At 53.9% G+C, this 17037-nt stretch overlaps 1 protein-coding gene across 1 annotated transcript in view; it reads right to left on the bottom strand.

Annotated features, from left to right (window-relative positions):
• Nucleotides 1-17037, bottom strand: part of PADI1 (peptidyl arginine deiminase, type I) — a 40157-nt gene that overhangs the window by 9399 nt on the left and 13721 nt on the right. The window contains exons 2-11 of the mRNA XM_008592405.1: nt 12188-12368; nt 11179-11251; nt 10441-10502; nt 8794-8911; nt 8565-8690; nt 6887-7059; nt 6620-6723; nt 5439-5562; nt 4927-5034; nt 3289-3440 (exon numbers count right to left, since the gene is read on the bottom strand). Coding sequence (XP_008590627.1) covers nt 3289-3440; nt 4927-5034; nt 5439-5562; nt 6620-6723; nt 6887-7059; nt 8565-8690; nt 8794-8911; nt 10441-10502; nt 11179-11251; nt 12188-12368 — 1221 coding nt within the window. The remainder of the gene's footprint in view (nt 1-3288; nt 3441-4926; nt 5035-5438; nt 5563-6619; nt 6724-6886; nt 7060-8564; nt 8691-8793; nt 8912-10440; nt 10503-11178; nt 11252-12187; nt 12369-17037) is intronic.

Raw genomic sequence — 17037 nt, 5'->3', positions numbered from 1 at the left:
TAAATGTGGCACGCAGAGGGTGCAGACGGACCAGTCATCTGCTGGGCACCTACTGTGTGCCTGCCTCAGGATCCTTCCACTAAATACTTTGTTCAGTCCTCGTGTTAGCTATATAATATACATACAGATTGCAGCTCCAGGTTACCCCAAGTCCACTCTACCGAGCTCTCTGACCTCGCTCCCCACCACGCCTCTCCGCACTCCCTCTGCTCCAGCCCCACCAGCCTCCTTGCTGTTCCTCTAATGTCTCTGGGCAGGATCCTGCCTCAGGGCCTTTGCACAGGCTGTTTCCACTCCCTGGAACATTCTCCTCCTAAAAGGCCACATCTCTAATTCCCTTATCTCCTTCAAGGCTTTGTTTAAATGTCACATCTGACTGAGGCTCCCTCCATCACATATACGATTGACGTGCTTGCTACGTTTGCTTACTGTTTCCCTCTGCTAGAATGCATGTAGCTTGTCTCTTTTGCTCACTGCTGAGGTCAGAAGCCAAGGCAGGAACACAGGACAGCAGCCTGAAGTGCTAAATTTTAGTTTGGGGCCCAAGGAGAAAGACCTAGATTGACTGTCCCACTAGCTTGCTGTGTAGTCCTAGGCAAGTAGCTGTCCCTCTCTGAACCTCAGGGTTCCATCTGTCCACCATTTAGTTTGGGGCCCAAGGAGAAAGACCTAGATTGACTGTCCCACTAGCTTGCTGTGTAGTCTAGGCAAGTAGCTGTCCCTCTCTGAACCTCAGGGTTCCATCTGTCCACCAAAAGTCTTATTCCTGATCTTGAACACAACAGCCAATGGCGGCAGGCAGGAGGCCCACACTAGAGACCTCTTTCTTTCCCAGCCGGGCTTCTTGATCTGTGCCTGGGAGTTCTCAGAACAGGCCCCCGTAGCCTTGGGCTGAGAGGAGGTTCCCAGTTTGACCTGCTAGTTAGTGAAGCTGGTGGGGTAGGTGGGGGATGCAGTAAGGGTGTACCTGTGTTGCAGTGTCTTGGGGCAGGAGCCTGGGCCAGAGAAAAAAACAAAGCACTTGGGGAAGAGAGTCCCTTTCCCTTCCTGAGCCTGCATTCTCTGAGTCCTTTGCCCCTGAGACCCAGTTCCCAGGCTGCTGGTGGGGAGGACAATCTCACGACGCATCTGAGCAGAATGCTTGCAGGCTCCCACACCCTGCCCCACCTGGACCTGCACAAGCCCCTCCTGCCTGAGATGTGGCCAGTGCACCCTGCCCACCTACCCGCCCCCTGTACCGCCTCTTCCCAAAGCTCTTCCCTGGAGCCACACTTTCCCTGGACTCCAGCCTTTCGCCTGTGCTGTTCCCTCTGCCCAGAACACTGGCTCACTCCATCTGCCTTGCTCCTTTCTTCACCTGCTAAAGTCTGTTCATCCTTTATCATTACTCATCTGTGTCATTGCTGCCCCTAAGAAGCCTTCCTTGACACCCCACATTGGACCATACGTGATCCCACTGGGGTATAATGTCTTGCCGGCTTGCCTGCCTCCCTCAGCAGACTGTAAATGCTTGAGGGCTACTTCCTTGGTCATTTCTATATCCCCAGCACTGCGCCCCAGGCCTGGCACAGAGAAAGTCTCAATAAATATTTATTGAATTGGTAAATGAATGCATGAATGAATGCACGTAACTTTCCTGGGCCTCAGCTTCCTCATCTGTAAAATGGGAATAATAATAGTCCCAATCTCTAGAGTTGTTGTAAGGAATAAATGAGGTAACCTGGGGAAAGCATTATGTATGTGGCACATAGTAGGTGATCAACAAATTTTGTCCTGTGAGTTCCAACCCCCTTCATAGCAGATCCACTGCAGGGGGCCAGTTGAACAATATCTAAGCATTCAGACAGAAGGTGGTTTAATATAAATTCTTTATACCCAGTCATGCTGATTAAATAGCTAGGACAGGGATTTTATCAGGCCCATTTTACAGATGAGGAAGTTGAAGCGTGGAATATAAAATAATTTGTTCACTTAAAATGTGTCTGTCTTGTGCACTGGTATACCCCTAGAACCTCTGATGATGCCTAACATGCAATAAATATTTTTAAATGAATTAATTGAGCACCTACTGTGTGCTAGGCACCAAGGTTAACACTGGTTAGGTGACATACCCGAAGTCACATGGCTGGTAAGTGGCAAGTCCAGGACTAGAACCCAAGTCCACCTGATTCCAAAGCCTGTGCTCCTTCCTCCTGGGTCTCTCCCCATAGTCACAGAAAGACTGCCTTGAGGCCTCACCGCCCTTCAGACCCCAGGGGTGTGGGCAGGATCCACCCCCACAGTAGTGTCTGGCATGAGTCACTGCAGGGTGAGCACACTCCTCTTGCCCCAGTCAACCTCAGCCCCGGGCACCAAGCCTGCATACCCAGCTATGTGCCTGGGTTGCTGCCTGAAAGCCTGGCCTCACCTGATCCAGAGCCCTGAGGCTGCCAGCTTTACCATGTGAGGCTGTGTGACCTTCTTAGCACTGCCTGACTCCTCTGGGCCTGAGACGAGATGGTCAGCCAGGGTCTGAGGGTCAAGTTGGAGCACACCTGGGCTCCATGCTAACCCCCCACAAATGGGAAGGTGACCTCCAGGCCTTGCGGCACATGTAATGTCCAAGCAGGAGGCAGGGGTCCCCACCAGAATCCTACGCTGCACACCTACTCCTCAGGTACCTGCAGGCAGGGTGTGGACCCATTCAGGGGATTTAGCAGATACTGTCACCTTTTGGAGCACTAAGCCCTAAATACCTTGTTTCCTGCCCATCATGGCTGTCCAGGGCGGGACCCACCAGGTCACTTCTGTCACGCTGGTATCCTGGCCAGTCACTCACTCACCTGCAGCCACCTGCCCTGGGAACTTGGTGACCTCTGGGCCCTTTCAAGCCATTGCTAGGACAGCAGCTATTTTGACTTCCTACTGGGGGAAGTCAAGAAGTCCATTCCCCTGCCTCTGTGCCAGATGACACATCACTCCCTAGATCCTCTGATTTTTCAAGAGAAGCCAGAAGTCTGGCTTTTTATATGAGGCCTCCTGATACATATATTTAATGTGGGTGACTAATGAAGCTCATAAAATTAGGTAGGTCAAAAGACTGCAGGCCACTAGTTTGTGAGTTTTCTCCCAAGATTCTGTGACCTGTTAAATGGTAGATTCTAGAACTCTGAGTCTGATTCTAGGATTCCACGCAGGAAATGAAGACCACTCCTCAGACTAGGGAACTGTGTTTGTGATGAGGGGACCCGGAGTGTGGATGCTGCAGTGGGTCCCTCGTCCCGCCACCCTCCTGCCCCGGCCTCTCACCTGGGGAAGCTGCTGCCAATGAGGATCCGGCCCAGGGGGTACTCGGTGCCGCCCACCGTGACGGGCGGGCTGACGTCCAGGTTGCCAAAGGAGTCAAGGCTGGAGGGGCCCGAGAACGGGATCTCCCGGGTTACGTATCCAAAGTCAGGACCCTAGGGAAGGACCAGCAAGACCCCGCCCCAAGAAGGAGGGGTCAGTTAGGACAGAAAGAGGCAACTCTGGAAGGGGGGAGATGAGGCTGGGGGCTCCCCCTTCCTGGCTCCTCACGCCTGAAACACCACCTCTTTCCACTTTTTACTAATTGCTCTAAGCACTGTGCAATTCAAGTGCAAGTCGATAAGTGAAAGATATGTAGACAATCCCCAAATGTTTGGAAATTAAGGAAACATGTCTAAACAACCCAGGGGTCAAAGAATAAACCAAAGTGAAAATTAGACAATATTTTGAAGTGAAAAGTAATTAAAATATGGCATGTTAAAGCCTGTGGGACAGTGGGGACACAGCTCTCTGATGGAGTTGCCAGTGCTCTAAACACATGTGTTAGAAAGAGAAAAGTTTGAAAAATCTTAGCTCCCTCGTCAAGCTAGGAAAAGAACAGCAAACTAAACCCGGAGGAAGTAGGTGAGAAATGAAAAAGATAAAAGCAGAAACCAGTGAAAAATCCCCCAGCACCTACGGGTTAAGCCTGAGGCTTGGGGTCAGTCAGGTTGCCACCCAGCACACTGCCCCTGGTTGATGCCTCACCCTGCAGGGCTCATTGTCACCTGACCCCTCCAGGCTGGGGTGAACGTCCCTCCTCTGTGTGCCCACAGGCTCCAAGACTTCCCCATCAGAGCTCCCATGTGGGCCGGCGCTGTCCCGCCGATGGGGGACGGTGGTGGGGGACTGGGAGCCGGGAAGCAGGCAGAGAGTTCGGGCCCACCTCAAAAGGCAGAGCAGCCTAGTGGTTAAGTGTGCAAGCTATGAGGCAGCCCCTCTGGTTTGGCATCTTGAGCCACCACTAACTTGCTGCATGGCCTTTGGCAAGTTACTTAACCTTTCTGAGCCTCAGTTTCTTCATCCATACAGAGGGAATAATAATAGCACATATTTATAGGATTGCCCTGTGGATTAAATGAGGTAACCCGTGGAAAGCCAGGGGACAGTACTTGGAATTCAATACACGATGGCAGGTGCTGTTGTTGCCATCCTGTGCACAGGAGGTAGCACAGTGCCTGGCACAAAGTAGGTGTTCAGGAAACATTTGTTACCTGCAGAGAGGCCCTAGCTCTTAAAATGAGAGCTGTAAGGGCTCACTAAGTGTGCATTCCCTTCAGAAGGCGGGTTGGTCCCCCTACGGCAGATCCTTCTGTTGATTCCCCATTGAAGAACAGGCCCCTAGATCTAGAAAAAGTGCTGTCTTGCCCCTCCCAGAACAGGGGCAATTGCCTACTTTGCATGTGATTTGCATATCATTTGCATCTCCTGCCTGAACCTCCCCCTGACTCCCCAGTGTGCTGACATCCCACCTCCTGTGGCCTTTTGCTTCACTCTTCCTGTTCTCTGGGCCCTAAAGGACCAGGTCCAGATGAGACTTCATGAGGGGCTCCTATAGGGGGAACTACTCAAGGGTTCCCCACTCTGCTCTGTGCCACATACCAGGATCTTCTTATAGGGAAAATCCCTCAGGCCTCTGTTACGGGGGGAGTCAAAGACCACAGGGAAGGATTTGTGAGGGGCCTCAATGTAGCCAAACTCCATCTCATCCTAGGAGGGGAGAAAAGAAAAAGCCACAGTGACCTCCTGGTGGTAGTTTTCACACAGGGAGATCCCCACCAGGCCTGGGGCAGGGCAGGGCAGCAGACTCTCCCCAAGACCTGGGAGGGGGCAGAGACAGAGCTGAGGCCTCTTGGGGCCCCAGTCAGGAGAGGATTCTGGCCTGGGACCCGAGCATTTGGAAGGAAGCAGGAGAGGCTGGGGCTGACGCGGGCAGGAGGAAGGCCCTTTCCTCCAGAGTCCTGGCACACAGGTGGTCTGGCTTTTCTAGGGAGAGCAAGGCCGGTTAGGAACCTGAGCCGGCTCCACTTCCTGCAAAGCTGGCTGGTGGGCGGGAGCGCTCAGGCCTCCCAGGCTGCCCCCAGCTCTTTTCTAGAGTCTGCTTCTGCACCCACCTGGATCCAGCGGTCATTTCGGTTTTCTATCTGAGGGCAGATGATCAGCTCGCAGTTGGCTTTCAATGCCAAGTGAGACATGTCATTCAGAAATTTGTCATTTGGGCCATGAGAGTCTACCACACTGTAAAAGACGGGGAGAGGGGAGTGTAAGTGACCTCTCAACTGTGGCCAAGGCAGGAGGTGGCCTTGACTCAGTCTATGCTGGGCCCTGTGCAGCCCTAGGGTACAGGGCTTCAGAAACAGACCCCGTCCTAGAGAGAGGCTCGTGGGCTAATGTGGGAGACATAATGTCCCCAGATCATGTCAGGTGACAAGTGCAATGTGAAGGGTACCCCACGCTGTGGATCCTGAAGGCAGGGCACCAAGGCCAGCACAGGCAGTCCAGGAGGCTACCATGGAGGTGACCTGGGGCTGAGTCTTATTGGTTAAGGTAGTAATGAGGGGGGCAGGTAGCCCCATCTACTCCTGTTCTACACATTGGCCTAAGCAAACGGGTCAGGGCAGGGTTGGTGAGCAAACAGGAGGAAAGGATTCCCTCTGAACACCTGAACATACCTGACCCAGGTAAGCACAGCAAACCTGTTTCGCCACACCCTTCTCAGCCTTTTGATTTACGTCCCGCTCAACTGTGGCTCTTTCCACTGTCCGGCCTCTGACACAGAGTCCTGGTGGGGCCTTGCTGATGCAGGCTCACCCCTCCAATCAAGGGGCATGACCAGGATTCAGACAGAAGGCAGGAGGACCAGGGACCTGGACTGGGTCGGGCTCACAGTGGACCCCAGAGGCTGGGTTCCCATGTCTTCAGCAGGCACAGGAGTGTTGCCACGTCACAGCAAGGCTGGGTCTCCTATGGCTTCCAGCAGCCTGAGCAAGGCCTGGCCCCACTTCCCAGACTAAATCCAAGATGTGCCAGCGCTGCTGTGACAGGACGGGGTGGGGGCAGGGATGCTGGAGCTGGAGTCAGTGACTTTGTCTGGGGCCTTATCTGCTCTGTCTGGGGCAGGGTGGAGCCAACAGGCAAGCCCACCTGCTGCTGCCCTGTACCCAGCTCCACCCCCGCGGGTGTTCTCGATGAATTTGTTGGTCTGAGTGAGGGGCTAGCCCCAACACCGCAATCTACTCCTACTTCTACACGTCCAGAGCTGCTGGGAGAGCTACAGGAGGGGTGGGGGCCTCACCTGCACACATACAACTCCAGGGGAGGCTGGGTGTTGGGGGTCATGATCCAGGGGGCCATACGGAAGGCCACAGTGTCTGTGAAGAGGGTCACCTTGGGCACTGTCTGGGAAGAAAAGAGGACTCAGTGGGCCACGCAGGGACCCTTAGCCTGCCCAAGCCCCATCAGGCCACAAGATTCCCCAGCTCTCAGCCTGCCCAGCCCCAGAGCCTCCAGACTGGTCCCCCAATCCCCAGTCCCCATGCCCACCCCCCAACGCTGTACATACCCCTTTGTCCACCAGGCTGACGCTGAGGGAAACCAGCCCCAAGAAGTCAGCGTCAGGGAAGGTGAGCCCCTCCACATAGAATCTGATCTCCCGCTCCCCTGGCTGCCGCTCGACTTCATAGGACAGGTGCTGGGGCCCCAGCACCTGCTTGTAGTCTGCGAGAGAATTCCCACCTAGGGAGGACCAGAGTCAGAGGGCCAGTGCTGGGTCAGGAGTGTGGGGCTGTGAGGATGGGCGTTCAGGAAACCCAAGGCCAGGAACCCAGGGGCAGAGCCGCCTTTGTGGTGAGATCTGCGTGGGCTCCTCTCCAGCTCTGCCATGCACAAGCTGTGTGACTTTGGCTCAATTACTCAACCTCTCTGAGCCTCAGTTTCTCATCTGTAAAATGGACTAACATTACATTTCTCACGAGGCCAATGTAAACTTTAAACCAAATAAAGAGATAAAAGCACCTGGCACGAAAGGTAAAAGCAACCCAGTGTCCGTCCATCGATAAATGGATAAACAAAATAAACAAAACGTGATATATCCATAAAGTGGAATATTATTCATCCATTAAAAAGTAACAAGGTTCAGAATCATGCTTGAAGACATTATGCTAAGTGACAGAAGCTAGTTACAAAAGGTCACATTGTAAAATTCCACTTACACAAAACATCCAGATAGGTGAATCCATAGAGACAGAAAGCAGGTGAGTGGTTGCCAAGGGGTCGGGGTGGGGGTGGGTTTTTATCTGGGGTGATGAAGCCGTCTTGGGCTAGGTAGAGGTGGTTGCGCAATCCCAAGAATGTACTAAGTGCCACTGAATTGTTCACTTCAAAGTGACTACTATTATGTTATGTGAATTTCATTTTGGTTAAAAAGAAAGTGCCCGGCCCAGAGTGGTTCTGCCTCTGCCCCCTTCTCTCCTCCCCTGAGGGTGGCCTAGGCAGAGTCACCCTGGGGAGCTGTGTTCACAGCAGAAGAAGTTGTCAATTCACTTATTGAGACTTTGCTTATGTGCTGGCATCACACAGAGTGTTTTGAAGCTGGGCCTCTGCCTAAATGTCCACCACCGGTGCACGCCAAGGAATAGGCTCATTAGCTGGAGAAAAAGTTCTGGGTCAGTGTGAACAGAAAAGGGGACAGGGGAAGAAGGAAGAAACAGGAGAGGATCTTGCTATTTATTAACACAAGTAAGGCGCCTCGGAGTTAAGGATTGGTGTATTTTTTAAAGCTACAGATTTTAATTAATAAAAACGCTGGCAGAACAGCCAGGTTCGGAGAGCAGGGTCTGAGCCTCAGCCTCGCTGGTTCTTGCCCCTCCCTGCCCTGCATAGACAGTGCTTGGCGTGTGGGGAAAGTTCAGTCTGCACTGACTGACCACCAGAGGAGATGGGGTCCTGGCAGTGGAAAGAAGAGGGGCTCTGGCACCCACGACATCTGGATTGAAATGCCTGTTCTACCCTCAGTTGCTGTATGACAGTGAGTCCATGCAGCTGAGCCTCAGTTTTCCTCTCTGTAAAATGGGACTAGTTGCTGAGCCCCCTTCTTAGGTACCACGCTGTGCATGGATGGAGTTGGCTATTGTAAGCCGTAGTGAGAGTTGTGAAAAGGACAGGGAAGGAGGAGAGAGATGGGGGAGGAGAGAAAAGAAATGGTTGAAGCAGGGAGGGAAGAGCCCCACCAGGCCACTCACCCCGAGCGCAGAAGACCCCCACTCTTTTGGAATCAGATAAGGGTATGTTCAAGACCAGCTTGTGGCTGTTGAAGAGTTCATCAGGACCCTCACAGCTCAGCACCATTGGGGACATGTCCTGCAGGTCTGGGGAGAGCAGCCCCCTTGAACAACCCTTCCTCCGACCCACCAACAAGATACTCTCCCATCCCCCCACTCCGCCACCCCAGGCAACCCCTCTGTCACTCACCGTCCAATGAGGTCAGCTGGCTGTCGGCGAGGTCAATCTCCCTGGATCTGTGAGTGTCCCGGTCACAGTTCACCAGCAGGACAGCCCCATAGCCAGCAGGACCCCAGCGCCAGGTTTTCTGCAACAAAGCAAGATGCCTTGGGATCAAGGGGACCCAGGAGCCTCCAAGAAGGGGTTCCGGATATGGCCAGGGCTGGCTGCTTTGTTAGCTTGGAGACTTTCGTATTCTGGGCTTGCTTAAAGATTTAAAGAGGGATTATATATTTGGGGACTGGAGCTCCAGGTAAGGCTCTAGATCCAGAGCCACCCCGCTGTACACTGAACAACCTACACAGCCATACACAGAGCCTCTGTCCAGCCATCGCACTGGAGGAGCAAGGGTGATGTTGGTAGAAATGGCACTCAAAAGTTGACCAGGCTTTGGCCCTGCCTGGGGGACAGAGGCTGCCCCACCCTGACCTTGGTGGGAGCGGGGGTACTGGAGAATCCCTGGGAGACCCTCCCAATCCCAGCACTCTCCTGGGGCCTATCTCGCAGATGTCTCTGGCATCCGCCTGTGGTGCTGCAGGTCCTGCAACCTGAAGTCCAAGCTGAGGTGGGAAAGGTGGCTAGAGCCCTGCCTGCCTCTGTGGACGTTGCTCTCCCCGACATGCCTCCACTTTGTCCCCACCAGACCCACAAGGCGAGGCTCATTTTCTCCACTTCACAGAAGAAGGAAGAGAGGTTCTGAGAGGTGAGCCCCAAGCCTCATAGCTGGCCTTTCAGACCCAGGTCTTTGGAACTGCACAGGGCCACTGCTAACCTACATGGCACTCTTGTCCACCCTTCTGGGTAGATGCCACCCTGCACCAGAGCCCAAGACATAATTTGTATCAGATTCCCCCACCTACCACCTTGCCCAGGCACCCTTGTGCAGTGGACAACTTGCACGGCCACCCACGGCAGCCCTGTCCTACCTTGTCCACAAAGCCTTGTGACTCGGGCTGCCTCTCTGGAGTCCTTCCCTGCCAACTGTACCTTCTACCCCTCTCAGGACAGCTTCTAGATACTTCCTGTGGGGTAACGTGTAGAGCCCACCCCATCCTCCTCCTCATCCTTCAGGGTCTAACCTGGGCTAACCACCACAGCCTCGTCTACCAGAAGGCCTGTCTTCTCCTTGCCTTGATTCAGTTATTCAACAACCTCGTAGGAAGCACCTTGCATGTTTAGGGGTCCAAACACAGCCTCCAAAATAGAAAAGGCAGAGAGCAAAAGAACCGATCCCAATTCCAAGGTGGCACAAGAGAGACCCAGAGAGGGCAAGCTGTTTTGCAACAGTCACACAGCACACTGGTTACATGATGTAAGTTAGTGCCCACCTGTGCCGATTTGGCCCTCCCTGGATGGGTTCCCTGTACTGGTGCACACCACAGGCTGTTTTGCAACAGTCACACAGCACACTGGTTACATGATGTAAGTTAGTGCCCACCTGTGCTGATTTGGCCCTCCCTGGATGGGTTCCCTGTACTGGTGCATACCACAATGGATGGGTTCCCTGTACTGGTGCACACCACAGACCCTGGGAATCCATCACCCTTCCGGAGCGAGGGTCCACTCCACCCCGGAACCATCCCCAGGCTTGCCTTGGGGTAGCTGAAAGAGTCTCACCTTGTCACCTCGGCTCCTCTTCACCTTACCTGTGCGGCCTGTGTCGACATCGAGGGAAACATCTGAAAAGGGATGCAGAGGGGCTGCCAGGGACTCACCCAGCCCTGTCTTCACACCAGTGATGTTCAGTTCAGGCAAGCTTTGCCCAGCCCCCATACCCATGAGGACCAGGAAGCCCTGCCCTAGGGACCGTACCCAACACTTAGGAGGACCCATGGTTTGTGCTATGGTTCTGGGTGTTAGAGGGACCTAAGTCTTTGGTTCTTGAATTACTTGTTTGTCTATGCATGTTGAATTGCTAGCTCTTGGGTGGCCATGGGCTTCTAGATCATAGACTGGTGGCCCTTAATGCCAGCAGCTGGGGACCAGCCTTGCGATTGTAGGGGCCAGATCCTGCAGGTCTCAGAGCTCACTGCCTTGGGCTCTGGCTGAAGGGACACATGGCTCTCCACAGTTTACTACTGGACCCTGGAGGTCCAGTAAGGGTGTACTGGATAAAGGAGCCTATTATGAGTCTAGCTTTTGGCTCCTGGGCAGTGAAGTTTCCAGAATCTTGGGGCCCTAAGGATTGCTGGTCTCCATCCTATGGTCCCAGAGTGACGGGAGGTCTCTGAGGAAGCCAGCTCCTCAGTGGGGGAGGAAGCTGGCCATGGATGGACCTTCCGCTCTGAGACTCCTTGAAGACCCTCAAACAGCCAGCCTGGAGGGGACACGTGGACAGCAGGAGACGGCACTTACCGACACCAGTGAGGTAGAGCGCACTGTGGCCCAGGGCACTGCCCTCCTGCTGCCCAAAGTAGGAGACCTTCACCTGCGGGAACATAGTCAGCCCTAAGCCAGCACAGCCACCCCCTCCGAGACGGCGGTGGCCGGGGAAACGGAGGACACACCCTGACAGCCCTGCTTAGAGGCAGAGGGGCGTGGAGGCCCCTGGGCTGCTGAAGTCCCCACACTCGTGGATTCAGAGCTGCCTTCTCTGGCGAGAGGCTGTGGCGACTGCCCTGCCTCCCAGAGCTGGTCGAGGGAGCAAGGGATGGGGGCAGGACAGAGAGCTGGCAGGGGTGGGGGCTACCTTCAGGGGAGGCTGGAGGCAGAAGGAGGGAAGGGGCAGCTGTCTCAGGGAGCCCCCAGGATGGTCCCAGAACAGAGGGCAATTGTTTCTACGGAGGCCATCAGGGTCCTGCCTGCAGCCCCACTGCCAGCAAGCAGGGGCGGTAGGATCCGAGCCCTACTCCCAACACTGCACAGCCCTTGCCCTTTCCTGCCAGGGAGAAAAGGCTGAGTCACTGTGTCACTGTGTGTGGCAGGTGCCTGCAGATGGGGAGAGTGCAGAGGGTATCCCCTGAGCTTAGGGCGGTCGATGAAGGGGAAGGCTCGCTTAGGTGTGGGAGACACACACACAGGCGTGGACGTGAGCATGTGTGTGCGCGTGCACACGGGGTGTCGCTGTGGAGTCCTGTCTACACGCGAGTGATGGGGGCTTCTGGTGGGGGTCTGTGTGTAGGCTGAATGCAGGGTAAATGTGAGGGTTTCATGTGCACCTGTGGATAGGGGGCGTTGGGGCGGATTTTCGTGTTTTAGGCGTCTGTGGAGTTGTCTCAGGGTATGTTGTGTGGACGCAGGCATAAGAAGCTCTGTGGGATTTGGCTGGTGGCTGAATGGGGGTATGTTTTGAGGGGGCTCTTACCTTGGGTGGAGGTGGGGTGGGGAAGATCCAGCCCCTTACTGTGAGGAAGTGGCCCCTTACCTTGAGGTCGTTTAAGTCCTTACTAGCTGAGTCCACGGATACGACCACATTCACGTTGGCGTCCAGAGGCCAGCGGACCTTGCCTGTGGGCTCTGTCACCCGTGTGGGATCATAGACCACAAAGAGCTCCACCCCAGAGCTCCCAGAGACACCAAAGGTCTTGGCCCCCTTGGGCACATCACTGGCAGAGAAGGGAGAGAGGAAGAGATTTAGGGGCTCAGGAGAGAGGCTGCAAGGTGTGGTGGGCTGGGCTGCCAGGCTGTTCAAACAGCACCCCCGAATAGCCAGGCTGGGGAGTGGTGGGGACAGGGCCACCGGCCAGGAGACCAACCTGGGCTGGGCATCAGGCAGCCAGGACATAGATGGCAAAACTCTGGACACCCCACCCCATGCCCAAGCCTCTTCCCAATGTGACACTTTTGAATTCAACAATCCAACAGGAAATCTGTTTGGCCAACCACCTCTCACCACCTGCACTGCCATCACCGAGGTTCAAGCCACCATCACTGCCTGCCTGAGATGCTGGACAGCCTGCTCCCTGGTCTCCCCAGTGCCACCCGCAACCCCTTTGGTCTCTTCCGCGCACAGCACATCTAAGTCAGATCGTGGCGTCCCTTTCCTCAAAGGCAGTGGTTCCCACTGCACTCGGTAAAAACCAAAGTCCTCACAATGGCGTACAAGGCTCCTCCTGACCTGCCACTGCCACCTCCCTCACCTCCTCCTCCCTATCACGCTCCCTGTCACTCACTTTGCTCTAGCCCCACTGGTCTTCCTGCTGTTCCATGAACACCCAGGCTGTCCTGCCTCAGGGCCTTTGCACTGGCTGTTTGCTCTGCATAGAATGCTCTTCCTCCAGATATCCACAAGGCTCACTCCCTCACCCTCTTCAGGGCTCTGCTCAAATGTCATCTTCTCAACGAGCCCCCTGCCCCATCACTGCATTTAATCCCTGCACCTCACCCCACTTTCTCCCCCGCCCTCCCTGGTCTCTTTTCCCTGCTCTGATTCGTAACTATGCCTGTTTTCTATCCAACTCTCCTGCTAGAAGTTCAGCTCCACAAGGACAAGAGTTTTGTCTGTTTTGCTCACTCCTGTACCCTCAGCACTTATGACAGTGCCTGGCATGCAGTAGGTGCTCAATAAACACTTGTTAATGAACGAATGGTGCTATGGTTTGAGTGTGTCCTCCAAATTTCATGTGTTGGAAACATAATTTATATGCTGATGGTATGTATTGGGAGGTGGGGCCTTCAGGACATAATTAGGATTAGATAAGGTCCTCAGGGTGGGGCCCCTGTGACGGGATTGGTGGCTTTATAAGAGGAGGAAGAGAGACCTGAACTGGCACACTCTTGCCCTCTCACCATGTGATGCTCTCCGCTATGTTACAACAGAAAGAAGACCCTCACCAGATGCCAGTGCCATGCTCTTGGGCATCCCACCCTCTAGAAGTGTAAGAAATGAATTTCTTTTCTTCGTACATTGCCTAGTCTATGGTATTCTGTAACAGCAATAGAAAACGGACTGAGACAAGTGGATTCTCACGTGCTGCTACTCTGCAGGGGGTTCTCAGCCCCGTTTGCACATGGTGCAAACATGCAGTTATAAACTTGACTGATGCCAGTACCCAGTGTGACCTCTCCCCATCCACTTGATACACCACATCCACCTGATACCCCAGAGATCTGGACTCTGGACAGAGGTGTGGAGAAGCCCTCAGTCTGCCTGGGCCCCAGCCTGGAGCATTCATCCACCAGGCCTCCACCCTGCTCCTCATTCCACCAGCTGCTCTCAACCACAGGGCTCTCCAATGCCTCAAGGTCAAGGTCAGCCTCAAGACTACCACCCACGGTCAAGTCCACTCACAGGCATTCACCCGACTACAGAGGGGCCCTTTTACATATCCTCCTGCCTCCATCCTTTCCTGGACCCCTAAGAAACCCACTCGAATATTAAACCTTGTGGAGAAATCAAATCCCCCACAACACCTGCCATGTTCACTCTGTCCCCATGAAACGACTGCCTCCATTGACAATGGTGACGATGGTCATAGTCCTGACAATCACAAGTCCTACTGAACGCTCCCAAATGCTCACCACGGCCCCTCAAAGCAAGTATTATTATCCCCACTTTACAGACAAGGCAGGAGGGGAGAGGGGACTCCAGTGCCCCACAGGCTGCGAGCAAGACCCTCCTCTGCCCACCCACACCCATGGCCTGACCATCACGACATGCCACGATACCTTCAGGAGGCCTCCCACCCCACACACTCTTCATCGTTGTTCGCATCAGTCACCATAGAAACCCCCAGTCGCCCAGCCCCTCATCCTCTAATCTGGCCCCATCTCACGTCCTGCCCAGTGCCCTTCCAATCTCATGCACCGTCCTCCACACAAGACGCTCGGTCACAGAGCACGTGACCTTCAGACTGACAGAAACCTGCTCTCCCCTGCAGCCCTCTCAGTCCTGGCTGTTTCTACCTCGCTCCTCCCACCCCTGGGCTCAGAGGAAGTCAGGGTTCCTCCTTGATCCTCACTGTCCCTTCCAGATCATCTTTCTTTGCTCCATAAACCCTCAGACTCAAATTGAATTTTTCAGACCACACCATCTATCTACAGAGACCCCCGCCCTGCCCCACTGCCACTCTGTTCTTGCTCCTTGAGGCTGCCAGCTCCTGCCCCTGTCTCTAGCCTGCTGTCACCAGTTTTTATTTCTTTTTTTTTGTTTTTTTTCTTTTTGTTTTTCTTATTTGACCGGTAACGGGATTGCAACCCTCGGTGTCGCGCCCGTACCAGGGACCGCCAATGGGATCGCAACCCTCGGTGTTGCGCCCACACCGCGCTCAGCCAGTGAGCGGGAACCGGTCTCCACATGGGATTCAAACCCTCGGCGGGAGCGCCGCCGTGCTCCCAAGTGGCGCACTCTCCAGTGCTCCACTGGGCCGGCCCACCAGTTTTTATTTCAATAGCCACATGTGGTGTGCTGGCACCCTGGCCCCTCAGTCCCTTGACCTCCTCTCCTCCACTAGTCCTGTCCCCCACCTGGCCTCAGCCACTCCCTCCTGTGGGCAGATCCTATACCGTGTCACTACCAAGAACTGCACTCCTACAAACTCCCTTGTCAGCAACCCTCTCCAACATCACCTCCTGACCTTCCAGCTCACTCCCTTTAGTATGCCAATGCCACCAAGCCCTCAAACCCACTGGGACCTGGGACCCTAGGGAGCTGAGCCCTCTCTACCCTCTTCTCGCCATCCCTCCACTTTTATGTTCTCTCTTCCTTTCACCTGGCTTAGATTCCGAAGTCCCTGGTGTGGTCACTCCCTCGCTCTGCTCCTGTCCCTTTTGCTCATCTGTCCCTCCGTCATGCTGCCCAGCAAAGCCCCAGCTACGATCACATGCAATCTCTGCCCCTTTGCACCTGCACCCACGCAGCTGACATGGCTTAGATTCCTGACTGCTGACCTTGAGTGACCCTTGGCCCTGCCTGGAAGTTCTGCAACATCTGTCGAGGCTCTTATCTCTTTCAGTGTCCTAGAAAGCCATTCCTCTCTCCAGAAATGTCCCTCCCTTCCTCCCCCACCTCCCTCAGAGCAGATAACCTCACTCCTCCCATCACCTGATTTCCTAGCCCTCCTGCCTTTGAGTCACACCACGCCTATCCTCCTGGGACAAGGGATGTCCCGTCTTGGGTTCTTGCCCAAGACCAACCCTCCCTGCGTGCACGGCTCCTACTCAAGGGCACGCCCCAGCTTTGCCCCTTCTCTCTCTCTCTCTCTCACCGAGCATGCAGATATGCTAGAAAATCTCCCATTCTAGAAATCAGCCCCTGCTCGGCCCCTCATTGCTTCAGCTCCCGTTGCGGGAAAGCTCCCCAGGAGGTGTGTGTGTGCTCGTGGCACCCCATCCTTTCTCGCCATTGCTTCTGCAACCTGCCTCGAATCAGGCTTGCCTCTCCACCATGCCATAGAAACTGCTCTGTTGCCAAATCCAAGCATCCTTTCTCTTTTTTCTCTTGTCGACCTGTCAGAGGCACTTGGCCCAGATGATCATCTGTCCTTGAAACTCTTTCCCACTTGGCCACTGGGACAAAGGCTCTGCTCCCTGTCACTTCCCTCTCAGCCTCTCCTCTGTTTCCTTTGCTGTTTCCCTCTCACCCGCCCGACCTCCTAACTCCAGGCAGCGGTGTGTTAGCAAATCTCTAACAACCTGCCCTCGTCAGGGGGTGGGGGACTCTTATGTGTATAGATAAATTTATTATACATTTGCTGATATAATAGGTGCACATAGCATGATGTACAAACAATAATACGATATATATTACTTATTATTGTAAAACGTGTTGTAAATTCTATACAGCCCATTGATTCTTACAGAAGCATCTCTCGTAACTATAGCCAACCTGTGGTTGCATTTCGACCATGATTTGACATATGTGATCGAATTCCAATCTGCTAATTCTTTCCCGAATAAACTTATTGTCATTAAATCTGATATATGATGTGAATGTTGGTTGATATTTTTGTTTTTGCTCAAAGTGAAACAAAGATGCATGTCACTTTCTTCAATGGCATGAGCAACTTCTTGACTGAATCGGATAATACTTGCTCAATTTTTGGTGGTAATCATGATGTAATGGTTATGTTTAATCTGGGTTATTAACCTTTCTCCATCACTTTTTTGAGTCTGTCAATCAATGAAGTCCTGATGGGTAGGCTTTGCTGATTTCTGTGGTGTAAATACTCCCACTACAGCCAATTTCTTTTCTTTTTTTTCCTTTTTGTCTTTTTTCGTGACCGGCAACGGATCGCAACCCTCGGTGTTGCGCCCGCACCTCGCTCAGCCAGTGAG

This window comes from Galeopterus variegatus, unplaced genomic scaffold, assembly GCF_000696425.1.
Source record: "Galeopterus variegatus unplaced genomic scaffold, G_variegatus-3.0.2 Scaffold7896, whole genome shotgun sequence".
NCBI classification, from domain to species: domain Eukaryota; kingdom Metazoa; phylum Chordata; class Mammalia; order Dermoptera; family Cynocephalidae; genus Galeopterus; species Galeopterus variegatus.
This window is presented reverse-complemented; position numbering and strand designations above follow the sequence as displayed.